Here is a 23,163-nt window from a genome sequence, read left to right as displayed (position 1 = left end):
TTTATTTATTTATTTATTTATTTATTTATTTATTTTTTGTGTGAGTGTGTTACTGGGGATGGAACCCAGGGATATTCTACCTCCGAGCTACACCCTCGGCCCTATTTATTATTCTTTATTTTTAAACAGCATCTCACTGAGTTGCAAAGGGCCCCACTAAGTAGCTGCGGCTGGCCACTAACTGCGATCCTCCTGTCTCAACCTCCCTAACGCTGAAATTATAAGCATGCACTACCATATCCGGCATGTTTATACATTTTATATTGAGTTTAAACTTATTTTGTGTTGTGTTTATCAAGAGTAATGAAATGTTGGTTTATAAATAGTTATCTGAATAAAAGAAAAAGTGTAGTTAGAATGATCTCAGCCATTACCTATGACTGGAAGATGTGTGTCACAAACCTGAAATGTTTATTTAGGAACCAGGTCTAGTGGTACGCACCTGTAATGCCAGTATTTGGAAGGCTGAGACAGGAGGATTGCAGATTTGAGAACAGTCTCAGCAACTTAGCAAGGCTCTCAACAATTTAAGGACAAGGAGGAGGGGTTGGGGAGGGGAGGAGAGAGGAGAGGAAAGGAAAGAAGAGAAGAGGAGAGGAGAGGAGAGGAGAGGTGAGAGAGAAGGAGCTGAAGGCCATTTCTTAGGCAAAATGAACTTTCCTCCAAGTCAGGATCAATCCTAAGATGACCAAATGGCAGTATAATTTTAATTTCTCCTCCCTGCCACTACTCCAATATTTTTTAAAATTTTTAAGTGGAACATATTGAAAATGGCATACGTTCAGACTATGCTTGGTACCCACCGTCCTTTCCTCTTCCCCCCTCCCAACAATGAGTGTCCAGGTTAACTATGCCATATTTATATTTTTACACAAATTCAGATGTAGTTCCTTCATTAGTCAACCTCAACCTTCTTCCCCTCCTATCCTTCCATTCTAGCTTTTATGAGGTTTCTCCTCCATTGTCTGGAGTCCCTCAGGTATCCCTAATACTCCCTCATTTGAGCATATGGCACATATGGTTAGCACACGGTACTTATACCCCAATATTTTTATAATGAAATAATGTTAATATGAATCTCAAGGCAGGGCTGAGAGAAATGAGTAAAACGAGGAATCCCAAAAGTGCACCTCGAAGAGGAATGCTTGTCTTTTATGGTGGCAGAGTGACTGAGCAGCGCTGAAGAGAAGGAGAAAGGCTTCTGGTGGACTGTGGCCAGTGACTCTCAGGCCTTCTTTTTTAGCATCATCTGCCAGATTCCCCTCTGCACCTGCCATCCAGGCTGACCAGTACTGCCTAGAGCTTTGGGGCTGTCCAGATTATTAGAAGGAGCACTTCTGTGATAATCATATCCTTCCCTCTGGTAGAAATTAGATATTACAGCCTTTACTAATTATAGGCTAGTGACTCCGGTGCCTTAAATTACTTTGAGTTAGCAGCTGGAAATTGGGGCCATAAAATAAATCCAGAAGAGGCTTGTCATGCTTTTCTTGCCTATAAAAAGTAAAATAAAATATCATATTTGTGAAGTTCTATGGAAGGAAAAATTGGAAAGATAGTTCAAGTTGCTCAGTAAAGAGAAATTTGCTATCAAACCACCACCCCATCAGCCACTGTTAAAACGAAAATGCAATCAGTAAAATTGCTTGAAATGTTTATGTTTACTTCCAGTCTTCAAATTAAAGTAGAGCATCATGTTCCTTTGGGTTGCTATTCAAACTCTCTCTTCCTCTCCTGATTCCTATAAATGTAGTAGCTGATAAATTCCTCTCTTTTGAAATAGAATGATTCTTCCAAATTTAACTTTTTTAGAGCATCATTTCCTATACAATGCCCCAAAATCACAAACTCATCTAGATGATTTCTCTTTTCAATAGATGTTGCTTTCTGACTTTAAACTATCATGTAAAGTCACCGCTGAGTATCTTAGTTCCCAAGTCAAAGAGCCCTAGGCATTGAATCAGTTTGATCTCTTCTTAGAAGTCAACTAGTTTCCCATTTCAATCAGGACCTTTCATCCTTGACCTCCTGTTCCAGCTTTGATTCTGATAGTGACCCATCCAGGTGGGGACAGAGGAATAAGCCAGTTAAGTCCAAACGCTGTTCTGATCGCCTTCAGCTCTTCCTTTTATTTTCCCTGGCTTACTTCTTTTCTTTTTCTTCTTCTTCTTCTTCTTCTTCTTCTTTTTTTTAATTTCCTCCAAAAGAAGAAAAAAAAAAGTGATCAAACTAAAGACATGCAGGAGGGTCATCAAATTGCAAAAGCAAATAGAGGGTACTCATTCACCTCACTTCATTCGTGTGTGTGTGAGAGAGAGAGAGAGAGAGAGAGAGAGAGAGAGAGAGAGAGAGAGAGAGAGAGATATGCTTCTGATCAAATTCAGCTTTCCATAATTTTCAGCTGAGGAGTGACTGAAAGGGGCAGGGGGAGGAACACCTAGGCAGACTATCAAGACCTCAATTCCTGAAAAGGACACTAGTTCAGGTGCGTTGTTTTCTTTCTTTCGCTTTTTTTCTTTTTTTCTTTTTCTTTTCTTTCCTTTTCTTTTCTTTTCTTTTCTTTTCTTTTCTTTTCCCTTCTTTTCTTTTCTTTTTTCTTTTCTGCGGGCTTTCTGCTGGGATTACAAGCATGTGTCACCACGCCCGGCTCAGGTGCGTTGTTTTCAAGCAGTGGACCCAAGAACCTGGCCAGACACCTGGGCCCCAGACGCAGGGTGGGCCTCTCTGCGCCGCCAGGGGGCGCCGTGCAGGGCTGGCTCCACGCGTGGGCGGGGCGGAAGGGGCCCAGGCCAAGGCGCCCCCTGGCTCCCACCCAGGCGCATTCGAGGACATGGGGGACAGGTATGCCGCGCTGCAGCGGGCCCGCCTACACCTGGACTTCATCCACGCCAACTCGTGAGTGCCCAGGTGGGGTGGGAGTGGGGTAGGGCCTCTGTTCAATCAACGGAGAAGGGTTTTGTCCCTGCCCCAAGGGATTATCCAATTAAAAACAAGTGAACCAGCCCAGCATGGTGGCTCAAGCTTGTAATCCCAGCCCTTGGGAGGCTGAGACAGGAGGGTCGCACAGGTTTGAAGCCAGCCTCAGCTACTTAGTGAGGCTCTCAGCAACTTAGTGAGATCCTGTTTCTAAATACAGTATAAAATAGTCCTGGGAGTATAGCCTGGAGGTAGAAAAGCCCCTGGGTTCCACTCCCAGTACCACCAAAACCAAAAACAACAACAAAAAACCAAGTGAACCTGGTATGGATGACTTACAGATTTCTTTTCTTATGCTGTGTATATATATTCTACAATGATTTAAAAGAAGTAAAAGGTATATTCTAGTCCTGACTGAACAGTTTTTTGGTGTTCAGTTTTTTTGGTTTTCAAAACACAAAGTCCCAGGAAGGTTGGACATTTATCATTGAACAGAACTCTTTAATTGTTGGTCCACACACTGACACTTTAAAGATTCAAGTTGTCTTCCAAACAGGATAAATTTCATTCGCTGATTTCAGACTTTATGGCCTGCTGAGGCTTTCCAGCAATGCAATTTTTCCATGGAAAAGAATCCCGCCTTTGAGTTGTTATTCAGGCCCTTTCTTTCTCTGCCTGGTCCAGATGCCTTTTTATCAGGGCCCCTCACTAGGTGTTAGTTCAGATACAGTGGTCTTCTTTTATCCCCCAACCCAATAATGTCCAAGACCCCAGTGAGCACCCGAAACTCAGGGTAGTACTGAACTAGGATAGTTTCATCTGTAAATGAGGCAGGGTGAGAGCTGATCAATAACTAAGGATAAAATAGAGCAGTTATAATGGTATACTGTAACAATGGTGGGTAAAGCAAAGTTTTATCATGCTATTCAGAATGGGGCACAATTTAAATTATGAATTATCTCTAAAACCTTCTGTTAAATATTTTTTGGATGGAGATTGACCAGGAGTAACCAAAACCACAGAAAGTCAATCTGTGGATGAGAGGAGACCACTGTGCTAACATGACAGTGCCAGATGACTGTTTTCTGCCATTCGTTACTTCTGGCATAGGAAATATAGAAACGGAGCGCTGTGTGATTCACAGTGGGTAATGCAGAGTTTTAGAATCTTCTAGTAATTTTTATTTACTAAAAGCGTTGACTGATATATTGGATAAGCTAAATTTGAAACCACATTATATGGAGGGATAAAGAAAGCCAAGGAGGCTGGTCTTGCTGTGTGAGCCAAACTGCATTTTAAAGATAACAAAATAAAGCCGGGCGTGGTGGCGCACGCTTGTGATCCCCGCGCTTGGGAGGCTGAGACGGGAGGATCGCACAGGTTCGAAGCCAGCCTCAGCTACTGAGTGAGGCTCTCAGCAACTTAGTGAGACCCTGTTTCCAAATAAAACAGAAAATAGGTCTGGGAATATAGCCTGGAGGTAGAAAGCCCCTGGGTTCCACCCTCAGCACCACCAAAAAAATAAAAAATAAAAAATAAATAATAAATAAAACAGGCAACATTCAGCAGATACTTAGTTTTCTGTCTTTGCAGAGAATGATTTCAAGCTAATAGTTAGGAGGTAACTGATGTGGAAAATAAATGAAGAAATAGTAGTCGTGAAAAGTGCTGGAAAGACAATGGAAACATTCTTTAGCCTCAGTTTTGTACAATTTCTGCTGCTGTGATTTCCCACCGTCTCCATCCCCTGAACCATTCTGGGGTGCCCACTTCTCCAGCCCCTTTTCAAATCAGGGGTGTGATAACTTCATAATAGAAGTGACTGCTGGCTGGATGCAGTAGTGCATGCTTGTACTAGGAAGGCCGAGGGAAGAGGGTCGCAGGTTGGAGGCCTCTGCAACTTAGGGAGACCCAGCAACTTAGTGTCGCTATTTCAAAACAAAAAATAAAGAGGGTTGGGGGTATAGCTTGGAGGTAGAATGCCCCTGGGATCCATCACACACTCACAAAACAGTGACCGCTGCATGAAGCAATACAAAATCAGACACAAATTGATGTCATCGCAGGTCCCCAGGTAGATGTTGATTTCAGACTTTTATGCGTTAAAAAAATAGGAGTTCTTTTTAGCTGGGCGTGGTGCTGCACATCCTCATAATCCCAGCATTTGGGAGGTTGAGGGAGGAGGATCCTGGTCCTCGGGCAGCCTCAGCTGCTTAGGGAAGCCCTTTGCAGCTCAGTTTCAAAATAAAGAATTAAAAAATAGGGCTGGGGAGTGTAGCTCGGAGGTACAATGCCCCCTGGGTTCCATCCCCAGTACTGCAAAAAAAAAGGAGTTTTTTTTTTTTTAATGCCTTCCTCTGCTTTACTCTGTGTTCAACCCACCAAATGCATGCTTTCTCTAAATCTGTCTCGCATTCATGCATTTCTCTCTGTCTCCACTGCCAATGACTTTAGTCGGAGCTGCTATCTGTCTTCTTGACTCCCTCCCCTGTAGCCTCTCAACTAGGTCCTCTTCTTCCCGCTCCTCTTGGGTCGTGTTCCTGCAAGCTGTATATATACTATATATTGGTGGTATGGGGTTGGGGTTCCTGGAAGCCCTTCTACCTCCAGGCTACACTCCCAATTTAATACTTTATACTTTTTAAAATTTAGAAACAGGGAACAGGGTCTCTTAAGCCAGCACGGCTGGCTTCGAACCTGGGCAATCCTCCTGTCTCCTCCCAAGTGTGGGGATTACAAGCATGCGCCACCATGCCTGGCGCTATTCTTTTATTTTTGAAACAGGGTCTCACTTACTTGCAGAGGGCCTCACTAAATTGCTGAGGCCGGTTGTGAACCTGTGATCCTCCTGTTTCAGCCTCCCAAGTACTGGGACTACAAGTTTGCACCACCATGCCCAGCTAAGTTTTTTCTAACTATATTAAGATCCTTCAATTCTTTATTATAAGTACATAGAATATTTTGGTAAACATGTTCATACCCCTGACTTTGTAATGTAGAATATCTACTTCAGACTCTTGAAAATTATTTATTTTGAAACAAGGTCTGGCTGAGTTGCTGAGGATATCTCTAAATTTCTGAGGCAGGTTTCAAACCTGTGATCCACCTGTCTCAACCTCTGAAGTACTGGGATTACGGGCATGGCTTTCCTTCAGACTCTTGACCATGTTAAGCATGTTGTTTCTAGAAAAACTTACTGATTATGTGTCCAGAACTGGGGGGCACTTGCTTGCAAGCATCTTAAATGTCCACCCTGATTCTGCCCCTGGTTTAATCTGTGTTCTGTGTTTTCTCTGGGTTTCCCCATCAGCACGACACACAGCTTCCTTTTTGGAGCCCTGGCTGAATTGCTGGACAATGCGAGGTAAGGGTTACCTGTGACAGAGGGTACTGAGGGAATAGCATGCCATAAATACAGTTACAGAGGAAGGTAAAAACATACCATCATTTCCCCCTCATTTGCAATGCTTTGTGACTTGATTCCCCATAAAATCAAATACTATGGGGAAAGAACAGATGAAGGAAGGAACTATTCACTTTCTTTGGTCTGTATTTACGCTCCAACTTCATTTTACTGACTCTGACACAGAAGTTAAGGTTTAAGGGTCCTCTTTAATAATTTTTTTTTTTTTTTGCGGGTCTGGATTGGAACCCAGGGGTATTCTACCTCCGAGCTACACTCCCTGCCCTATTTTTTATTCTTTATTTTTTTATTTTTATTTATTTTATTTTTTATTTTTTTTCTTTTAACAATTTTTTAATTGAACATAAATAGTATACATTTAAACTATATTTGGTGCCCTCTCCCCCCCGCCCCCGTTTTCCCTTCCCCCCTCCCACCAATGGTTGTCCAGGTTAACCATGTCTTATTCATAATTTTACACATGTTCAGGTGTAGACCCTCATTAATCAAGATCAGTCTTCCTCCTCTTCTATCTTTCCATTCAAACTTTGCTGGTATTTCCCCTCCATTATCTGGAGTCCCACTGGTATCCTTTGTGTTTCCTAGTTTGGGCATATTAGAGGAAACATATGTACCTTCTCCTTCTGTGCTTGGCTGGTCTCACTTAACATAATGTTCTCCAGGGCTTTCTATCTTCTTGCAAATGATATAATTTTGTTCTTCTTTATGGCTGAATAGAATTCCATTGTGTGTATTTCCCACAGTTTTGCTATCCATTCATCTGTTGATGGAGATCTGGGTTGGTTCCATATTTTGGCTATTACAAATTGTGCTGCTATGAACATAGGTATGCATATGTTGCTGTATTTCTCTGAATTCAACCCCTTTGGAAAGATACCCAGGAGTGGTATAGCTGGATAGTATGGTGGATCTATTCCCACCTTTCTTAGGAATCTCCACACAGATCTCCATAGTGGTTGAACTAGTTTGCATTCCCACCAACAGTGTAAAAGAGTTCCTCTTTCCCCACATCCTTGCCAGCATTTGTTGTTGTTTGATTTCTTTATGCTTGCTACTCTGACTGGGGTTAGATGGAATCTCAGTGTAGTTTTGATTTGCATCTCCCTGATGGCCAGTGATGAAGAACATCTTTTCAAGTATCTATTGGCCCTTTGTATCTCTTCTTTTGCGAAGTGTCTATTTAGTTCATTTGCCCATTTCTTGATTGGGTTGTTTGTTTTGCTAGTGTAGAGTCTTTTGAGCTCTTTGTATACTTTGGATATTAGCCCCCTATCAGAATGGTGGCTGGTAAAGATCCTTTCCCATTCTGTAGGCTTCCTCTTTAGGTTATTGATAGTTTCCTTTGATGAGAAGAAACTTTTTAGTTTGATGTTATCCCACTTGTTTATTCTTGCTTTAATTTCCTGAGCTTTGGGGGTTTTGTTGAGAAAGTTACTGCCTGTGCCAATATGTTGTAGTGTTGAACCTATGCTGTCCTCTACTAACTTCACAGTCTCAGGTTTAATTTCTAAGTCTTTGATCCAAATTGAGTTGATTCCTGTGTTTGGTGAGATATAGGGGTTTAGATTCATCTTTTTACAAATGGTTAGCCAGTTCTCCCAGGACCACTTGTTGAAAAGGCTGTCTTTTCTTCAGCATATGTGTTTGGCCTCTTTGTCAAAGATTAATTGACTAAAGATGTGTGGGTTTGTTTCTGTATCTTCTATTCTAATCCACTGGTCAGTATATCTGTTATTGTGCCAGTACCATGCTGTTTTTACTACTATTGCTCTATAGTATAGTTTGAAGTCTGGGATTGTAATGCCTCCTGCGTGTTTCTTGTTATTGAGAATTGCTTTGGCTATTCTAGGTCTTTTCTTTCTCCATATGAAGTTCATGATTGATTTTTCTAGGTCTCTGAAAATGTCACTGGTATTTTAATGGGAATTGCATTGAACCTATAGATCAGTTTTGGCAGAATGGCCATTTTGATGATATTTATTCTGCCTATCCATGAGCATGGGAGATCTTTCCATCTTCCAAGGTCTTCTTCAATTTCTTTCTTTAATATTTTATAGTGTTTGTTGTAGAGGTCTTTTACATCTTGGGTTAGGTTTATTCCAAGGTATTTTATTGGTTTTGAGGTTATAATGAATGGAATTGTTTTTTTTTTTTTTGTTTCTTTTATTGTGGATTCATTGTTGGCATAAAGAAAAGCCACTGATTTCTTTAGGTTGATTTTGTAACCTGCGACTTTGCTGAATTTGTCAATCAGGTCCAGAAGTCTTTTGGTTGAGTTCTTTGGGTCTTCCAGATAAAGGATCATGTCATCTGCGAATAAGGATAATTTTAATTCCTCTCTTCCTATGTGAATTCCTTTGATTTCCTTCTCTTGTTGATTGCTGCAGCAAGAGACTCAAGGACTATATTGAAAAGGAGTGGTGATAGTGGGCATCCTTGTCTTGTTCCTGACTTTAGCAGAAATTCTTGCAGTTTTTCCCCATTCAATATAATGTTGGCTTTGGGTTTACAGTATATTGCCTTAATGATGTTGAAATACTTTCCTTCTATCCCAATTTTTTGCATTCTTTTAACATAAATGGGTTTTGGTTTTGTCGAATGCTTTTTCAGCATTCTATCTATTCAGCATTCATCTATTGCTATGATGATGTGGTTTTTGTTCTTGGTTCTATTTATGTGGTGAATAACATGTATTGAACTCAAATTATCAAAATTAGAAATGAAAAAGGATATATCACCACAGATAGCGAAGAAATTAAAAAGATTATCAGAAACTACTTTAAAAATTTATACTCCAATAGACCTGAAAACCTGGAAGAATTTGATAGATTTCTAAGTACAGGTAACCTTCCTATACTCAGCCAAGAGGACATATCAAGCCTAAACCAACGAATAACAACCAAAGAAATAGAAATGGCAATAAAAATTCTTCCACCAAAGAAAAGCCCAGGTCCAGATGGGTTCCCAGCTTAATTCTACAAAACCTTCAGTGAACAACTAATACCAATACTTCATAACACGTTCCGGGAAATTGAAAGAGATGGAACTCTCCCAGATTCCTTCTATGAGGCCAGTATCACATTAATCCCCAAACCAAATAAAGACACCTCAAGAAAGGAAAACTACAGACCAATATCCTTAATGAACATAGATGCAAAAATTCTAAACAAAATACTAGCTATATGCATTCAAAATTATATCAAGAGAATAATACATCATGACCAAGTTGGTTTAATTCTTTATTTTGAAACCGGGTCTCACTGAGTTGCAGAGGGCCTCACTAAGTAGCTGAGACTGTCCGCGAACCGTGATCCTCTGGTCTCAGCCTCCCAAATGCTGGGATTACAAGCATGCACCACCACACCCGGCTCTCTTTAATAATTTAAGTTTCACTTAGTAGTGTACTTATGGGGACCTGGGAGGGACTCGATTTTATAGCTAAAATTGAATATGGCATTTGACTAGTTTTATATTTGTATTTCTTTGTTGTATAGGATTGTCCTTTTCTTCTCTGTAGAAAGTCCATTAAAAAAATATAGTTGTTAGATTGGCGTTTTAGTAGGAGACCTTAAATTCCTAGCCACTTCAGCTTTCTGTATTTGGTTCCTCATGTTTGGCCTTTGAAGGGAGACAACTTCTTGGAGAGTGTGACCAGAGGGTGTGGTCAGTCAGCCATCCAGAAATTCCTGCCTAGTGCTCTGTCCACCGCTGGTTACAAGATCACTAGCTCTGCCTTTTATTAAATCCTCTCTGTAGAAATAATGAAATCACAGAAAGGGAGGAAAGAAGACAAAAAGGTATAAAGTTGACCAGGGGAGCCGTGAACCTAGGTTAGAAGAAACTGACCGGTGAACAGTCGTGGTTTGTTTCTTCCCAGGAGTTTACTGTAGTTTCTGAAGCAAGGCTTCCCTCTGCCCAGGGGCCCCTACTTTTTGCCGAACAGTCCATTTTCAGCAACTTTTTTCTTTCCATTTATTTTTTGTGGTTGTGGGGTACCCTAACCCAGGGCATTTTACCTTCAAGCTCTTTTAAAATTTTTTTATTTTGATAAATTAATCTCACTAAATTGCTGAGACTGGCCTTAAACCTGCAGTCCTCCTATCTCAGCCTCTACTAGGATTACAAGCATGGACTACTATACCCAGCTATATCTCTAACCTTGGAAGGTTAGACCTATTTTATTTTTTGGAAACAGGGTCTCCTAAGCCAGTGCGGCTGGCTTCGAACCTGTGTGATCCTCCTGTCTCCGCCTCCCAAGCACGGGGATTACAAGCGTGCGCCACCACGCCCGGTGCTTTTGTAAGGTTTAAGAAACAAGGGGCACCACATAAAAAATCTAGGTCTTGTGCTTTTCTTGAAAGATCAGGATAAGTAGCACCTGAGGGCCGCATGTCCCCGCGGACGGGGCTGAGGACAGCAACACAGGCGTTACAGCACCCACCTGTGCCTTCTTCGGCTCTGCCCCATTTCTAGCGCTTCCCCGGGGACGGCCAGAGCCCCCCAGTTCCCTGTCTTCAATGGACACTTGGGTTTTCTACCACTGCTTAGATATGAAACACACTCAAAATGAAGCTATTTAGCAGACTTATTTCGGATGCTCAGTTGGTCTCATGAAGGAGGACTGTATAAAGTCCCTGAGTAATTCTAAGAAATTATTTTATATCATTATATTAAAGATTTTGATGATTTCCTGTAGCTGTGAAAATTAAAACTGAAAGATATTAAAAGAATATTGTAGAGGGAGAGGAGAAAAAAAGGGATAATAGAGGAAGGGGTGGTTAGGGACCTCCTCCTAATAAAACAGCCTTTGTTTGTGTGTGGTATTGGGGATGGAACGCAGGGGCATTCTACCTCTGCGCTATACCCCTAGCCCTGGTTTTTAGTCTTTATTTTTGAAACAGGGTCTACTAAGTTGCAGAGGGCGTCACCAAGTAGCTGAGGCTTGACACAAACCGCGATCCTCCCGTCTCAGCCTCCTAAGTACCAGGATTACAAGTGTGTACCACCATGCCCAGCTATAAAACAGCCATTTTAAGAGCAAGTTTTCTGGGCTGAAGCATAGAGTTATTATAAAAATGTCTTAATGCAATGTAAAGATGAGTTATTATTTTGTGCCTTAACTCACATAAATTCTATATTAAGAAACTATCTCTTTACAATCCTCCCTTTCAGATTAGTGGCATTTATGGAGTGCCTACAGATGGCACTTTGTGTCATGCTTAATTGTATACTAGTTGATACTTACATGTCATGGTATCCTGGTGAAGAATAGATGAGAATTTTCAAAAATACTTTGAACAATGTTTACTTGACACATAGGACATGCTCTAGACATGGCAGTGGTAGTTCTAGAATTTTTATATAAAATTTTTTATATAAAAATGGCTTACAGGCATCAGTAGACTACTGGAATGGGATAACTTGTAGCTTACAGGGCAAGTAAGATTTGTTTGGGGGTAGTCTGTGGCTTGGAAATGAAAGAGATTTAGAGAGAACTTCATAGTTCCCCATCAGAGTGGCTCTAGTCACACCATTTATTGGACTGAGCCCATTTTATAGTCTTCCTTTCGTTAGTGTATTTTCTCCCTTATCTAGTAAGACCTTCCTCTTGCTTTCACCCTGTGGCTCTTTCTTCATTCCCTTTGAAATTTTTACTCCTAAAAATAAATCTTTTAAAATGTGGTATATCAGCCGGGCGTGGTAGCGCACGCTTGTAATCCCAGCATTCGGGAGGCTGAGACTGGAGGATTGTGGTTCGCAGACAGCCTCAGCTACTTAGTGAGGCCGTCCCCAACTTAGTGAGACCCTGTTTCAAAATAAAGAATAAAAAATAGGGCATGGGTGTAGCTTGGAGGCCAAATGCCCCTGGGTTCCATCCCCAGACCCACACACACACACACACAAAAAGTGGTATATTAATCACAAAAAATAAGAAATTGGATGCTCTCCCTAATATGCATAAGCTAGGGGAGAAGATGGGTCATAGGAAGAACTCTAGATAAAGAAGGAGAAACTAGAGATGAGCAAATAAGGTGACCCAGCTGAGGGGGATGGGAGGGGGAGAAAGGAATCCCCTAATGTACATGATGTACATTAACAAATATGTCAAAGTCAACCACTAAGCCAAACATGAAGAAGTGGGAAAGGTAGGGAATGGGGTGGGAATTGAAGAAGGGCTAAATGAGTGATGTGTGCATGTATGCCTCCACCATCTTGTACTCTACTAAGATGTATGACTACAATGCACCAATAAAAATAAATGTCATATATAACCATGGTGATGCATGCCTGTAATCCTGGTACTTGGGAGGTTCAGACAGAAGGATTGCAAATTCAAGGCCAGTTTCAGCAATTTAGCAAGACTCTCAGCAACCTGGCAAGACCCTGTTTCAAAACAAAATAAAAACTGTCTGGGAGTGCTGTTTAGAGGTAGAACACTGCTGGGCGTGGTGGCGCATGCTTGTAATCCCCGCACTTGGGAGGCTAAGACAGGAGGATTGTGCAGGTTCGAAGCCAGCCTCAGCTGGTTTAAGAGACCCTGTTTCCAAATAAAATATAAAATAGGTCTGAGAGTGTAGCCCATAGGTGGATGGCCCCTGGGTTTCATCCCCAGTACCACCAAAAAAAAAAGAGTTAGAATACCCCTGGGTTCAGTCCCTAGAAACACATACACATATACAAACACACACACAAATGTGATATATATCTCATATTGTACACACACACACACACACACACACACACATATATACACACATGGAATATTATTCAGCCATAAAGAACAAAATCATTTGTAGGAAAATGGAGAGAACTGGAGATCATAATGTTAAGGGGAATAAACCAGATTCAGAAAACAAGTGTCACATGTTTTCTGTCATATGCATAGTCTAGGGCTGTGTGGGGAGGTAACATGAAAATAACAGGGAGACTGTTAAAAGTCAGGAGAGGATGGGAGAAGAGGGAGGGAGGTAAAAAAAAAAGGGGTGATGGGTGGATATGATCAAAATGTGTTATTAGCTTGTATGATTATGCTACATAGAACCCATTATTTTGTATAACTAAAATGAACTCATTAAAAATTTAAATAATATCTAGATTTGGGGAAAAAAAAGAGCAAGATTATCTCATCACTTTGTGTAGGAGTCAGCATATTTTTCTGTAAAACAAACAAACAAATGCTAGGCAGCCAGTAAATAAATATCTTCACCTCTACAGGCCACGTGCTCTCTGTTGGCTCTGCCATCTTGGTGCTCAGGTGACCGAAGACACTGTGTAAATGAAGGGGCCTGATTGTGTTCCAATAAAACTTTATGTACAAAACAACAATTGAATCAAATTGGGTCACTAGTTTCCCTACCTCTCAGCTAGTGAAATTCTCTTTTAGCACTTTGATCTATTTGCTCACATATATGTATATCATATGTTGTCTTTAAAACGGGATCATATACTATACATTACATAGTTACTTGCTTTTACTTTCCATTTTTTTAAACAGAACTATATTATAAAATGTTCTGTGACTTCTGGATTATTCACCAGCCATTTAAAATATTCTGTATTAGTTTTGTTGAGCTTTTTATGTAACTACCACTAAATTCCATCTCTTATTTTAAATTTCTGAATTTTAGCCTTTGTAATATTCTCAAATTATGAGTAACGACAGTTCTTAGCATATAAATGCACAGTGAAACATTTTAGTAATTGATTTTGAAGCAGTTTAAGTGGATTTTTTACTGTTTGATATCTGACAATAGATTATACCTCACATAAGCTGTTCAGATTAATGTAATTTTTAAAACATAATTTCACATTGAAGCAATGAATTTTTTTATATTGTTTCTAGAGATGCGGGGGCTGCGAGACTTGATGTATTTTCAGGTGAGCAGACTTTCTTCTTTTCTTTTCTTTTAATGGAAAAGCTTGCAGCTGTTTTGCTTTCATTTTATTTCATGAAACCAACCCACATTCTATGGACTTTAACGTGATCTAAAGGCCTGGCGAGTGCAGTGAACCTGTGGGGAGCCAGGTTGAGGAGAGGATACTCTGCAAGTCAAATTGTTCACTTACTAGAGGACCATTTACAAAATTAGGCCTTCCAGAGTTCCATCGAAGAACCAGAGTGATTTAGAACAGTCAATTTGTTTGCTACGAGAACCAGCTTTATTTTAGGAAGCATAATAACTTAATGGTTATTTGTAATTAAGCATACATCATTTCTAACCTATCACAGATTTAAAATGCATTAGTGAGCGTGCAGTAGGACCGTGTGGGGCCATAGAACCTGAACCAAGTATGTTTCCTTCACTGGCTTTGTTTGTAGCATCCAAGTATTTATCACACCTGTTAGTTAACCTCAGGTGCTAGTGACCTGGGATCCAGCAATGTAGTTACCACCATCTAGGGAATCACCGGTGGAGGTTCCACTGCTTCCCTACCCTGATTCTGTCTGCTGCTCTATCATTCTGGTTATTTTATTTGGGTACTGGGGATTGAACCCAGGGAGTACTACCTTCAAACCCACCCCAGCTCTATGTTTTGTTTTGTATCTGGCTTTTAAATTTCAAAACGGGGTCTTATTTACTGAGGGTCTCACTAAGTTGCTGAGGCTGGCCTCAAACCTGCGATCCTCCCGTCTCAGCATCCCAGGAACTAGGACGGCAGGTGTGCGCCACCATGCCCAACTGTTATCCTCTTTACTGATCACAGGGCAGAGAATGTTGTCCATGATGTTAATTCATGTCTGTACTGAAGAAGCAAATCCATTCAGTTTACTTAAGATGCTGAGCCAGATGAACACTCAGGCTCATGGGCAAGACCGACACAGACATCTCAAGATGTCAGAGGAAATAATGGCCCTGCTTTTCTCCTCCTACTCTCCAGGATATAAAGGTGCCAGCCTTGGTCGCTGGTGCATGTTAGGTTGCAGTGTGCAGCTCTCCTGAGGGAGCACTTGGAAGTGCTCATCAGAGCCCAGGCTCAGGCTGTGCAAGCTCACGGGAGTCTATTCTGCTTCCCTGGAACTGGTTTGCCCTGGGGAAAAGGAAGCAGAGCTCAGGCTCTTTGCAGCAGCTCCTTCCCAAAGGGAAATGAAGGTTCTGAAAGAGCCTCTCGGGCTGTTCTTCCATCAGCCACCAGTGAGAGGAGGGGGCCACATCAACAGGGCGGAGCAGCTTCCTTTGTGGAGGGAGGGGTCCTTGCTTCCATGTCCAGTTCCAGATGCTCCTCCACTTCCAGTGGGGTTATGTCATGATAAACACATTGCAAGTTGTAAATACCTTAAATGGAAAGTGTATTGAACACACCTGAACAGTGGAGCCTCACAGATTAGACATACAGTTATACCATATATAGCCTATTGGATTTTTTTTCTTTTTTTTTTTTTTGTACTGAATATTGGACCCAGGAGTATATTACCTCTGGGCTACATTCTCTGATTTTTTTTTTTTTTTGAAACAGGGTTTTGCTAAGTTGCTGAGGGTCTTAGGTTTCTGCAGCTGGTCTTGAACCTGCAATCCTCCTGTCTCAGCCTCTCAAGTACTGGGATTTATAGGCATAGAGGCATGCACCACTGTGCCTGGATTGAGTATTGGTTTTTTATCCCCATGAATGTGTGGTTAACAGAGAGCTGCGGCTCACTGCTGATGCCCACTATTGCAATATCACTAGCTCAGGAAAAGATCAAAATTTAAAATTCAAAGCATGTTTTTTTTTTTTTCTATATGGGAATCTCTTTCACACCATCATAAAGTCAAAATATCATAAATCAAACCATCCTAAGTCAGGAACCATCTGTGTATGGGAATAAAATAATGTATGGAATAAAATAGTAAATGAAATAAAATAGGGTAAGTGTCTCTTTCCTAGGAGATAACGTAAGGTGGGAACACAAAAGAAGCAATTAGGCTTCATATGGGTAGTGTGATTTTTGTCAAATAGTCTAGGAAGAAAAGATTTGTTTTTATGGTACTAGAGATGGAACCCAGGGGTTTTCTACCTTTGGGCTACACTCCCAGGCCTATTTTATACTTTATTTGGAAACAAGGTCTCATTAAGTTATCGAGAGCCTCACTAAGTAGCTGAGGCTGGCTTCGAACCTGCGATCCTCCTGTCTCAGCCTCCCAAGCACTGGGATTATAAGCGTCCGCCACCATGCCCACCAAGAAAAGAATATTTTTGCCTAAAGTATTATCATGAGAAAAAGAGTGGAAATAGGCTAGTTCAGAGATTTATTCATTTGTTATTTGTTCATTGATTAGATTTATCTGTAACAGTGTATATGGAGGCTGTATAATTCTTGGTGTCCACGTTTGAGCACTGAGCAGAATGTTCTGGGCTGTAATGGAAAAAGGAGAGAGAGGGAGGGAGAGAGAGAGAGAAAGATTGAGAAGGAGGGGGGAGATAAATGCTTTCATGCAGCATTAGACAATAGCATGTTGGAAATGGCATACAGCTTTTCATGGGTATTATGGGAAAGTTCCCCTAAATAGCTGATGTGCCAGCGAAGACTTGCACAGAGTGAGGGAGTGCGCCATGGTGAAACTTGGAGTAAAAGCATTCCCAGAACTACGATGAAGCTGGGTTGCTGGAGCTAAGGGTTACAGCCAAATGAATGAGCTTCCTCATACGATACTGAGGTTTCTTTCTGTAGTCAAGGGACCATGGGAAAATTGTGTGAAGTGCTGTTCTCCTAAGTAGACATGTGCTCTTTTTCCTTTTTTAAAGAACTATAGTCCAGTAATAACATACAAGCTAGTCTGGAGAAGTACGAAAGCAGGGATCGTAGGGAGGTTGTGCTGAGAATTTGAGGTAGGGCAAGGGCCCTAGAAATGGAGAAGGGAGAGCAGAGGTAGGCAGCGCTCCATTCAGAGCACATGTGCTATTGACAAAAGGTTAAGGGGACTTAAGATCACACAGCTCAGCAAACAGAACCGGAATCCACAGGTCTTGTTCTCCTGGGCCTGAGACAAGACACCAGCAGGAGGTGGGAGTGTTCACCAGCCCTCCTTACACTTTCCCCAGCACCATCATAAACAAACAAAATAGGATCTTGGCCAGTTTAAAAAGAAAGCAGGACTTTTTCATTCTTTACGTTAGATGCACTTTGTGAAAGACTAAATTTATGGGTTTATTTATTTATTTATTTGCATTTGGGAATGGAACTCAGGGGCATTCTACCTCCGAGCTACACCCCCAGCCCTATTTTTTTTTTTATTTTATATTGTGAAACAGGGTCTCACTGAGTTGCAGAGGGCCTCACTAGGTCGCTGAGGCTGTCCGTGAACCACTGTCTCAGCCTCCCAAATGCTGAGATTACAAGCGTGCGCCACCACATCCAGCTGGGTTTTGTTTTTAAATGTTCTATTATGGCACTTTTTATTGTAACAAGCCATCTTTTGGCTGTCGACCTAGTAAATTGATTTTCTTAAAAAATATGAAAAAGGGCCAGGGCCAATGCCTAATACACATAAATAGAATTGTTCTGGGGATGCATAGTTAATATAAGATCAGTCTAGTTTTCAGATGATTTAAGGAGGCCCTGAATTGCTCTCTAATTAATTTCCTTCAAGTAAATTGAGGACTATAAGATTCAAACTGAAAATGGTTCACCATAGAGTTTTATATGTCTGTGTGCATTACTTTTAATACATTTTTTTTCCAGAGTTCACCATGTGCCAGACATTGGGTTAAACGCTAAGTAAACATTGTGCTTCTTTTCTTTTCTTTTTGGTATTGGGAATTAAACCTAGGGGCTTTCTACTTCTCATCTATGTTCCTAATCCTATTATTTTTTTATTTTGCAACAGGGTCTCACTAAGTTGTTGGGTGTCTTGCTAAGTTGCTGAGGCTGGCCTTGAACCTGCAATCTTCCTGTCTCAGCCTCTCAAGTACTGGGATTACTTTTAAAGAATTGGCATCCTAGTGTTGTTTCAATGGAAAATGTGGTATGTGGCCAGGTTGGTAGAGGGCCTGTAGCTTTCTTTCATATCTCTGAAGTAACTGTGCTCCAAAAAAGCATAAGAAACAAGCACATAAATAGGTAATTTAATATTCTAATGTTCTACAAAAGTAAGAAAACACAGGTTAAGAAGAGAACATTCGTCCTGGGTACACAGTGACGTGGAAGGTTTGTGAAATCTGCCTGGACATCTCCTATGAACTAACCTAGGGGGAAAGTGGGCATTCACGTGGTGGGTCCAGAATGGAAAGGCCGAGAGGCCGAGTGTGCCTTGAGTCCGAGAATATCAAAACCACAGTTGAGATGTTCAGGATTAGCTCCAGGGAAGTATTTGTGTGAGGAAGAAGGGGACAGTACAGGTAGGTCAGGGGATGAGTGTGGAGAGGAAGGAGGGCCACGTCACAAAGGATAAGCAACTTTTGTTATATGGTTTGGATTTTATCCGGAGGGAATGGGGAGCCACGGAAAGGGCTTTTCATGAGTGTGGTGAAAGGCAGAGCTGACTGAGAACTGGCTGCTCCTTTGGTTTGGGGGAGAGGAAGTTAGGCAGCGGTGTCTAGAAACCAGAAAAGAAATGATGTTTTGCTAAACAAATGTAGTGTAGTGGGAATAAAGAACACGGTTGACTCAGGAAGACAGCAAGGACTGGGGAATGGAGAGGTTCAACTAGTAGCGTGGCAGCGGTGGGGTGAGGAGATGGAGAACTTGATCCTGAAGTTCTGAGTTGAGCATCCAAAGCCTAACGGCAGGTGTGCCATTTCAAACAGGAAACATCAGAAGGAGGAGGAAGGCTTATGGAGAAAAGTGGTTTGTTTCATTTTTGACATGCCTTTTTTTATTAGTGTGTGTGTGTGTATGTGTGTGTGTGTGCACACGCACACATGTGTGGTACTAGGGGTTGAACCCAAGGGCATTCTGCTTCTGAGCTACACTCTCAGGCTTTTAAAAAATTATTTATTTATTTATTTATTTATTTATTTATTTATGGTACTGGGGTACCTGGAAACCCTTCTACCTCCAGGCTACACTCCCAGACACCTATTTTTTATGTTTTTATTTGGAAACAGGGTCTCTTAAACCAGCGCGGCTGGCTTTGAACCTGTGCAATCCTCCTGTCTCTACCTCCTATGTATGGGGATTACAAGCGTGCGCCACCATGCCCGGCTAAATTTTTTATTTTGAAACAGGATCTTGCTAGGTTGCTGAGAGTTTCGCTAAGTTGCTGAGGCTGGTTGTGAACCTGTGATCCTCCTGTCTTAGCCTTTCAAGTCCTGGGATTATAAGAATGTGCCACCCTGCCTGGCAGGATCCACATAATTAGTCAGAGATAGAAATCTATCCGAAATCATAGTTCTTACGAATTGAAAGAAAGTCAAATTTTAGGATAGATAGTAGGGATTATTAGATTTTGAAATCATACTAGCTTATCCCCAATCCCTGATATAGATTTACATAAAAAGGAGGTATATGTTATATGTCTATTAGGAAATTTTATATTTTCAGCCATTAAAAGAGGGAAAATTTTTCCTCAGATTTCTTCCTTAAGATATATTTACCAAGAACTGCAAAATCAGAGATAGCTACTATGCAGTGCTGCCTATGGCTGATCCTTGTCTTTGGTTAGGTGATTGCCAGCCCTTGATATACATAGGAAACCAAGAGGAACCTTTATTGTGGGTACAGGCCATAAAATTATGAATCCCTCCAAAAATAAGTGCTGTGGTTTGGAAGTAGTTTATTCCCCTAAGGTTCATGTGTTTGGAGCTTTGTCCTCAGTGTGGTAACGTCTTTAAGAGATGGGGCCTAGTGGGAAGTGATTAGGTCATTGGAGTCTCTGCCCTCAGGAGGGGTTGATGCTGGTTTCACTGAGTGAGTTGTTACTCATGAAAGTGGACTGTTATACAAGAGTGATCCTGACCCCTGTGCCTCTGGCATCCTGTTTTGTCAAGTCATCACTCTAGACATGCTTCCACATGCCTTCCTGCCATTGTGATGCTGTTCACAGAGCAGAGCAGAGGCTGACGCCATGTTCTTGGGTCTACAGAACCGTGAAATAAATAAACGTCTTTTCACAAATTACTCAACCTCAGGTGTTTTGTTACAACAACAGAAAATGGACTGATACACTTAGGCATGTCTTTTAAATATTTATTCAGGGACTATCTCAAACATTAACTAATTTTAAAATGTGAATTCTAGTTGACCTTTAAACACAGAGATTGAATTAAATTTCCTAGGAAGTAATCCAGGGGGATAAAAAGACCAGTGATTGCCTGAGGGGTGAAGTGGGGGTGATGGGACATGAAGGAGAAGAGAGGTATTATAGAATATCAGGAGGAATATTTGGGATGACAGAAAATGTTTATTGCCTGGGTTGTGGTGATGGTTTTAGGGATATACTGAAATTTAGCAAATTATATACTTTAAACGTATGCAGTTTATTGTGCATAAGTTATTTCTTAATGACAATATTATTAAAGAAAATACTAGAACTTATATATCCAACTATTGAAATTATTTTCAGAGTCACTTTACAAACTATGCACTAAAATAGTCTCATTAGTTTCAGTTGCATCTTTAACATTTTTTTAAACCAGAGATTAAATTATGCAATTTAAGGGTATCTTTTAATCATCCATCAAAACTGATTTCAAATAACTTAGCCATTAAAAAAAAATCAAATGCATCTTCAAGAGGCAAATATTTGCTGCCACAAAGAAATGCTCACAAAAGGGCTCTTACGGGAATTAATTGCTTAGAAGGGATCCTGACGAATTTAATAAGAATGACCTAGATTTATTTTACAGTGAGTGCTTTGGTGGAAGGGCATAAAGGTTGATGGGTTTGACAGAGGGATCCTGGGGTCACATCACCATCTACCTTTCCCCCTCCTCTTAGGGAAGAGGTACCTGAAGTTGAAAGGATCAGTCCAGTTCCAGCGTAGCACATGTCCTGCTGCATGTATAATTTATTAACATGTAGATGTTTTATGTTAATGTAAGGCCTTTTGTTGCATGATTGTTTTTCCCCCTGCAGTTTCTTATGAAGCTGCAGCCAAGACTCCATTCTGAGCACCATCGCTGTGCCATGACTCTGTCACTCTGCGGCTGTAGTGGAGGAGGACTAATAATTATGTGAGCAGCATGACGTTCTGACGAACAAATTAAGCCCAATATTTATTAGTAATGACTGCTTTCTCTTACAGTGCATAATGAAAAACTGCAGGGTGGATTCATGTTATGTTTCCTGGATGACGGATGTGGCATGAGCCCTGGTAAGTTAATTATCTGGATACCTAACTGGCTGTTGAAGGAAACAGCCTGCAAATCCATAAAATAAATAAAAATAAATTGAGCTATCTGTTTGAAAACAGGTATGGAGCTATTAGGGAAAATGAAGCCAAAACTTAATTTATTGTTGAAATTTTTTAGAAGTAAGTATTCCAGCTGGCAGTGTAAATTCATTGCAACCATCTAAACTAAGACAAAAGGTGAAAATAAGTAAATTTTGTCAGAAAAATGAAAGACAAATGGTACTGATTGTAAGAAAAAAGCACCTGGGAATGAAAGGAGCATAAATAGTAGCTGATGGATCCTGAGTTTGTTTTTAGCCCCTTCAGCTGTTGCTTGCAAGAGCCCTGAGACAGTTTTCAGGGCCTTTAGGCTATTTTTTTATATGTTCTATGTAACCTTGAGGTGGGGTTGCCTTTCTTTTTCTTTAGAAATTTGTGTGGTCCTCCCCCAACCCCGTGCCCATTCATTCAAAGCTTTAGTTGTTTCAAATGAATATTCTCATTCTAGTATATATATATTTTTATCACATGACATGTCTTTATATGAAGTTAGCATGAAGCCAGTACATAATAGGTGCACAGTTCGACTATGGTGCAATCGAAATGCTCTTTTCTCTGATATAGGCTTAGCTGTTTTAGATATCATATTCCTGCGTTCTTACAACACTTTGTGTACTGAAAGCTATGGTTTTACCCGGTATCCTTAAAAAATGGTGAGGAAGTTAAAGTGATATGGAAATATCCCGGCCGGTTGCATGTTCAAGGAGAAGATGATTACTGGTGCTGATACAAGCTGAGATACAGAGCAAAGCAATTATCTTCTTCCAGCTTTGACATTTCCCCTTTGGTCTGAATAGTCAAATAATACTTATGGGCAAGTTTAGAAAATGCTTGCCTATACCTATTTGGTTCTTTTCCTGACTTTCTTGGGACAAATTTGATTATTCCAGTTCATTTTGATTGAAGTATTATTCATTCTTCAGTGTTTGCATATGAGACGGTATTGTAAGAAAGCCACATTGAATGATATCTTTTTTAAAAACTTTTATCCTGATGTTAAGTTCATTTTTATGACTTCTTAAAAATAAATGACAGAGGGTGTATGGTATGGTCAAAGGAGATTCTTTACATTATTTTAAAATATAGGTTATGAAGCCGGGCGTGGTGGCGCACACTTGTAATCCCCATGCTTGGGAGGTGGAGACAGGAGGATCGGGCAGGTTTGAAGCCCCTTGCTGGTTTAAGAGACCCTGTTTCCAAATAAAATATGAAAATAGATCTGGGAGTGTAGCCTGGAGGTAGAAGGGTTTCCAGGAAACCTAGATATATATATATATAGTACATATATATATGTACTATATACTATATATACTATATATGTACTATATATATATAGTATATATATATATATATATATATATTTGGGGTCTGGCTATGTTGCTGAGTATATATATATACATATATATAGTATATATACTATATATATATGTACTATATATAACATATATATGTATATATGTTATGAAAAATGATTAAAATATAGACAAATACTCTGACCTTCAGAAGGAATGCACA

General features: G+C 40.5%; 1 protein-coding gene across 1 annotated transcript in view; it reads left to right on the top strand.

The window, feature by feature from the left end:
- Positions 1-2,830: 2,830 nt before the first annotated feature.
- The window catches only part of MORC1 (MORC family CW-type zinc finger 1), a gene marked incomplete at both ends in the record, with an annotated part of 181,031 nt that continues 160,698 nt past the window's right edge, over positions 2,831-23,163 (top strand). Inside the window, 4 exons of the mRNA XM_080696508.1 lie at positions 2,831-2,895; positions 6,227-6,280; positions 14,184-14,218; positions 21,502-21,570. Coding sequence (XP_080552634.1) covers positions 2,831-2,895; positions 6,227-6,280; positions 14,184-14,218; positions 21,502-21,570 — 223 coding nt within the window. The remainder of the gene's footprint in view (positions 2,896-6,226; positions 6,281-14,183; positions 14,219-21,501; positions 21,571-23,163) is intronic.

The sequence above is a fragment of the Muscardinus avellanarius genome (genome assembly GCF_963383645.1).
Source record: "Muscardinus avellanarius genome assembly, chromosome: 5".
In the NCBI taxonomy this organism is placed as follows: Eukaryota; Metazoa; Chordata; class Mammalia; order Rodentia; family Gliridae; genus Muscardinus; species Muscardinus avellanarius.
This window is presented reverse-complemented; position numbering and strand designations above follow the sequence as displayed.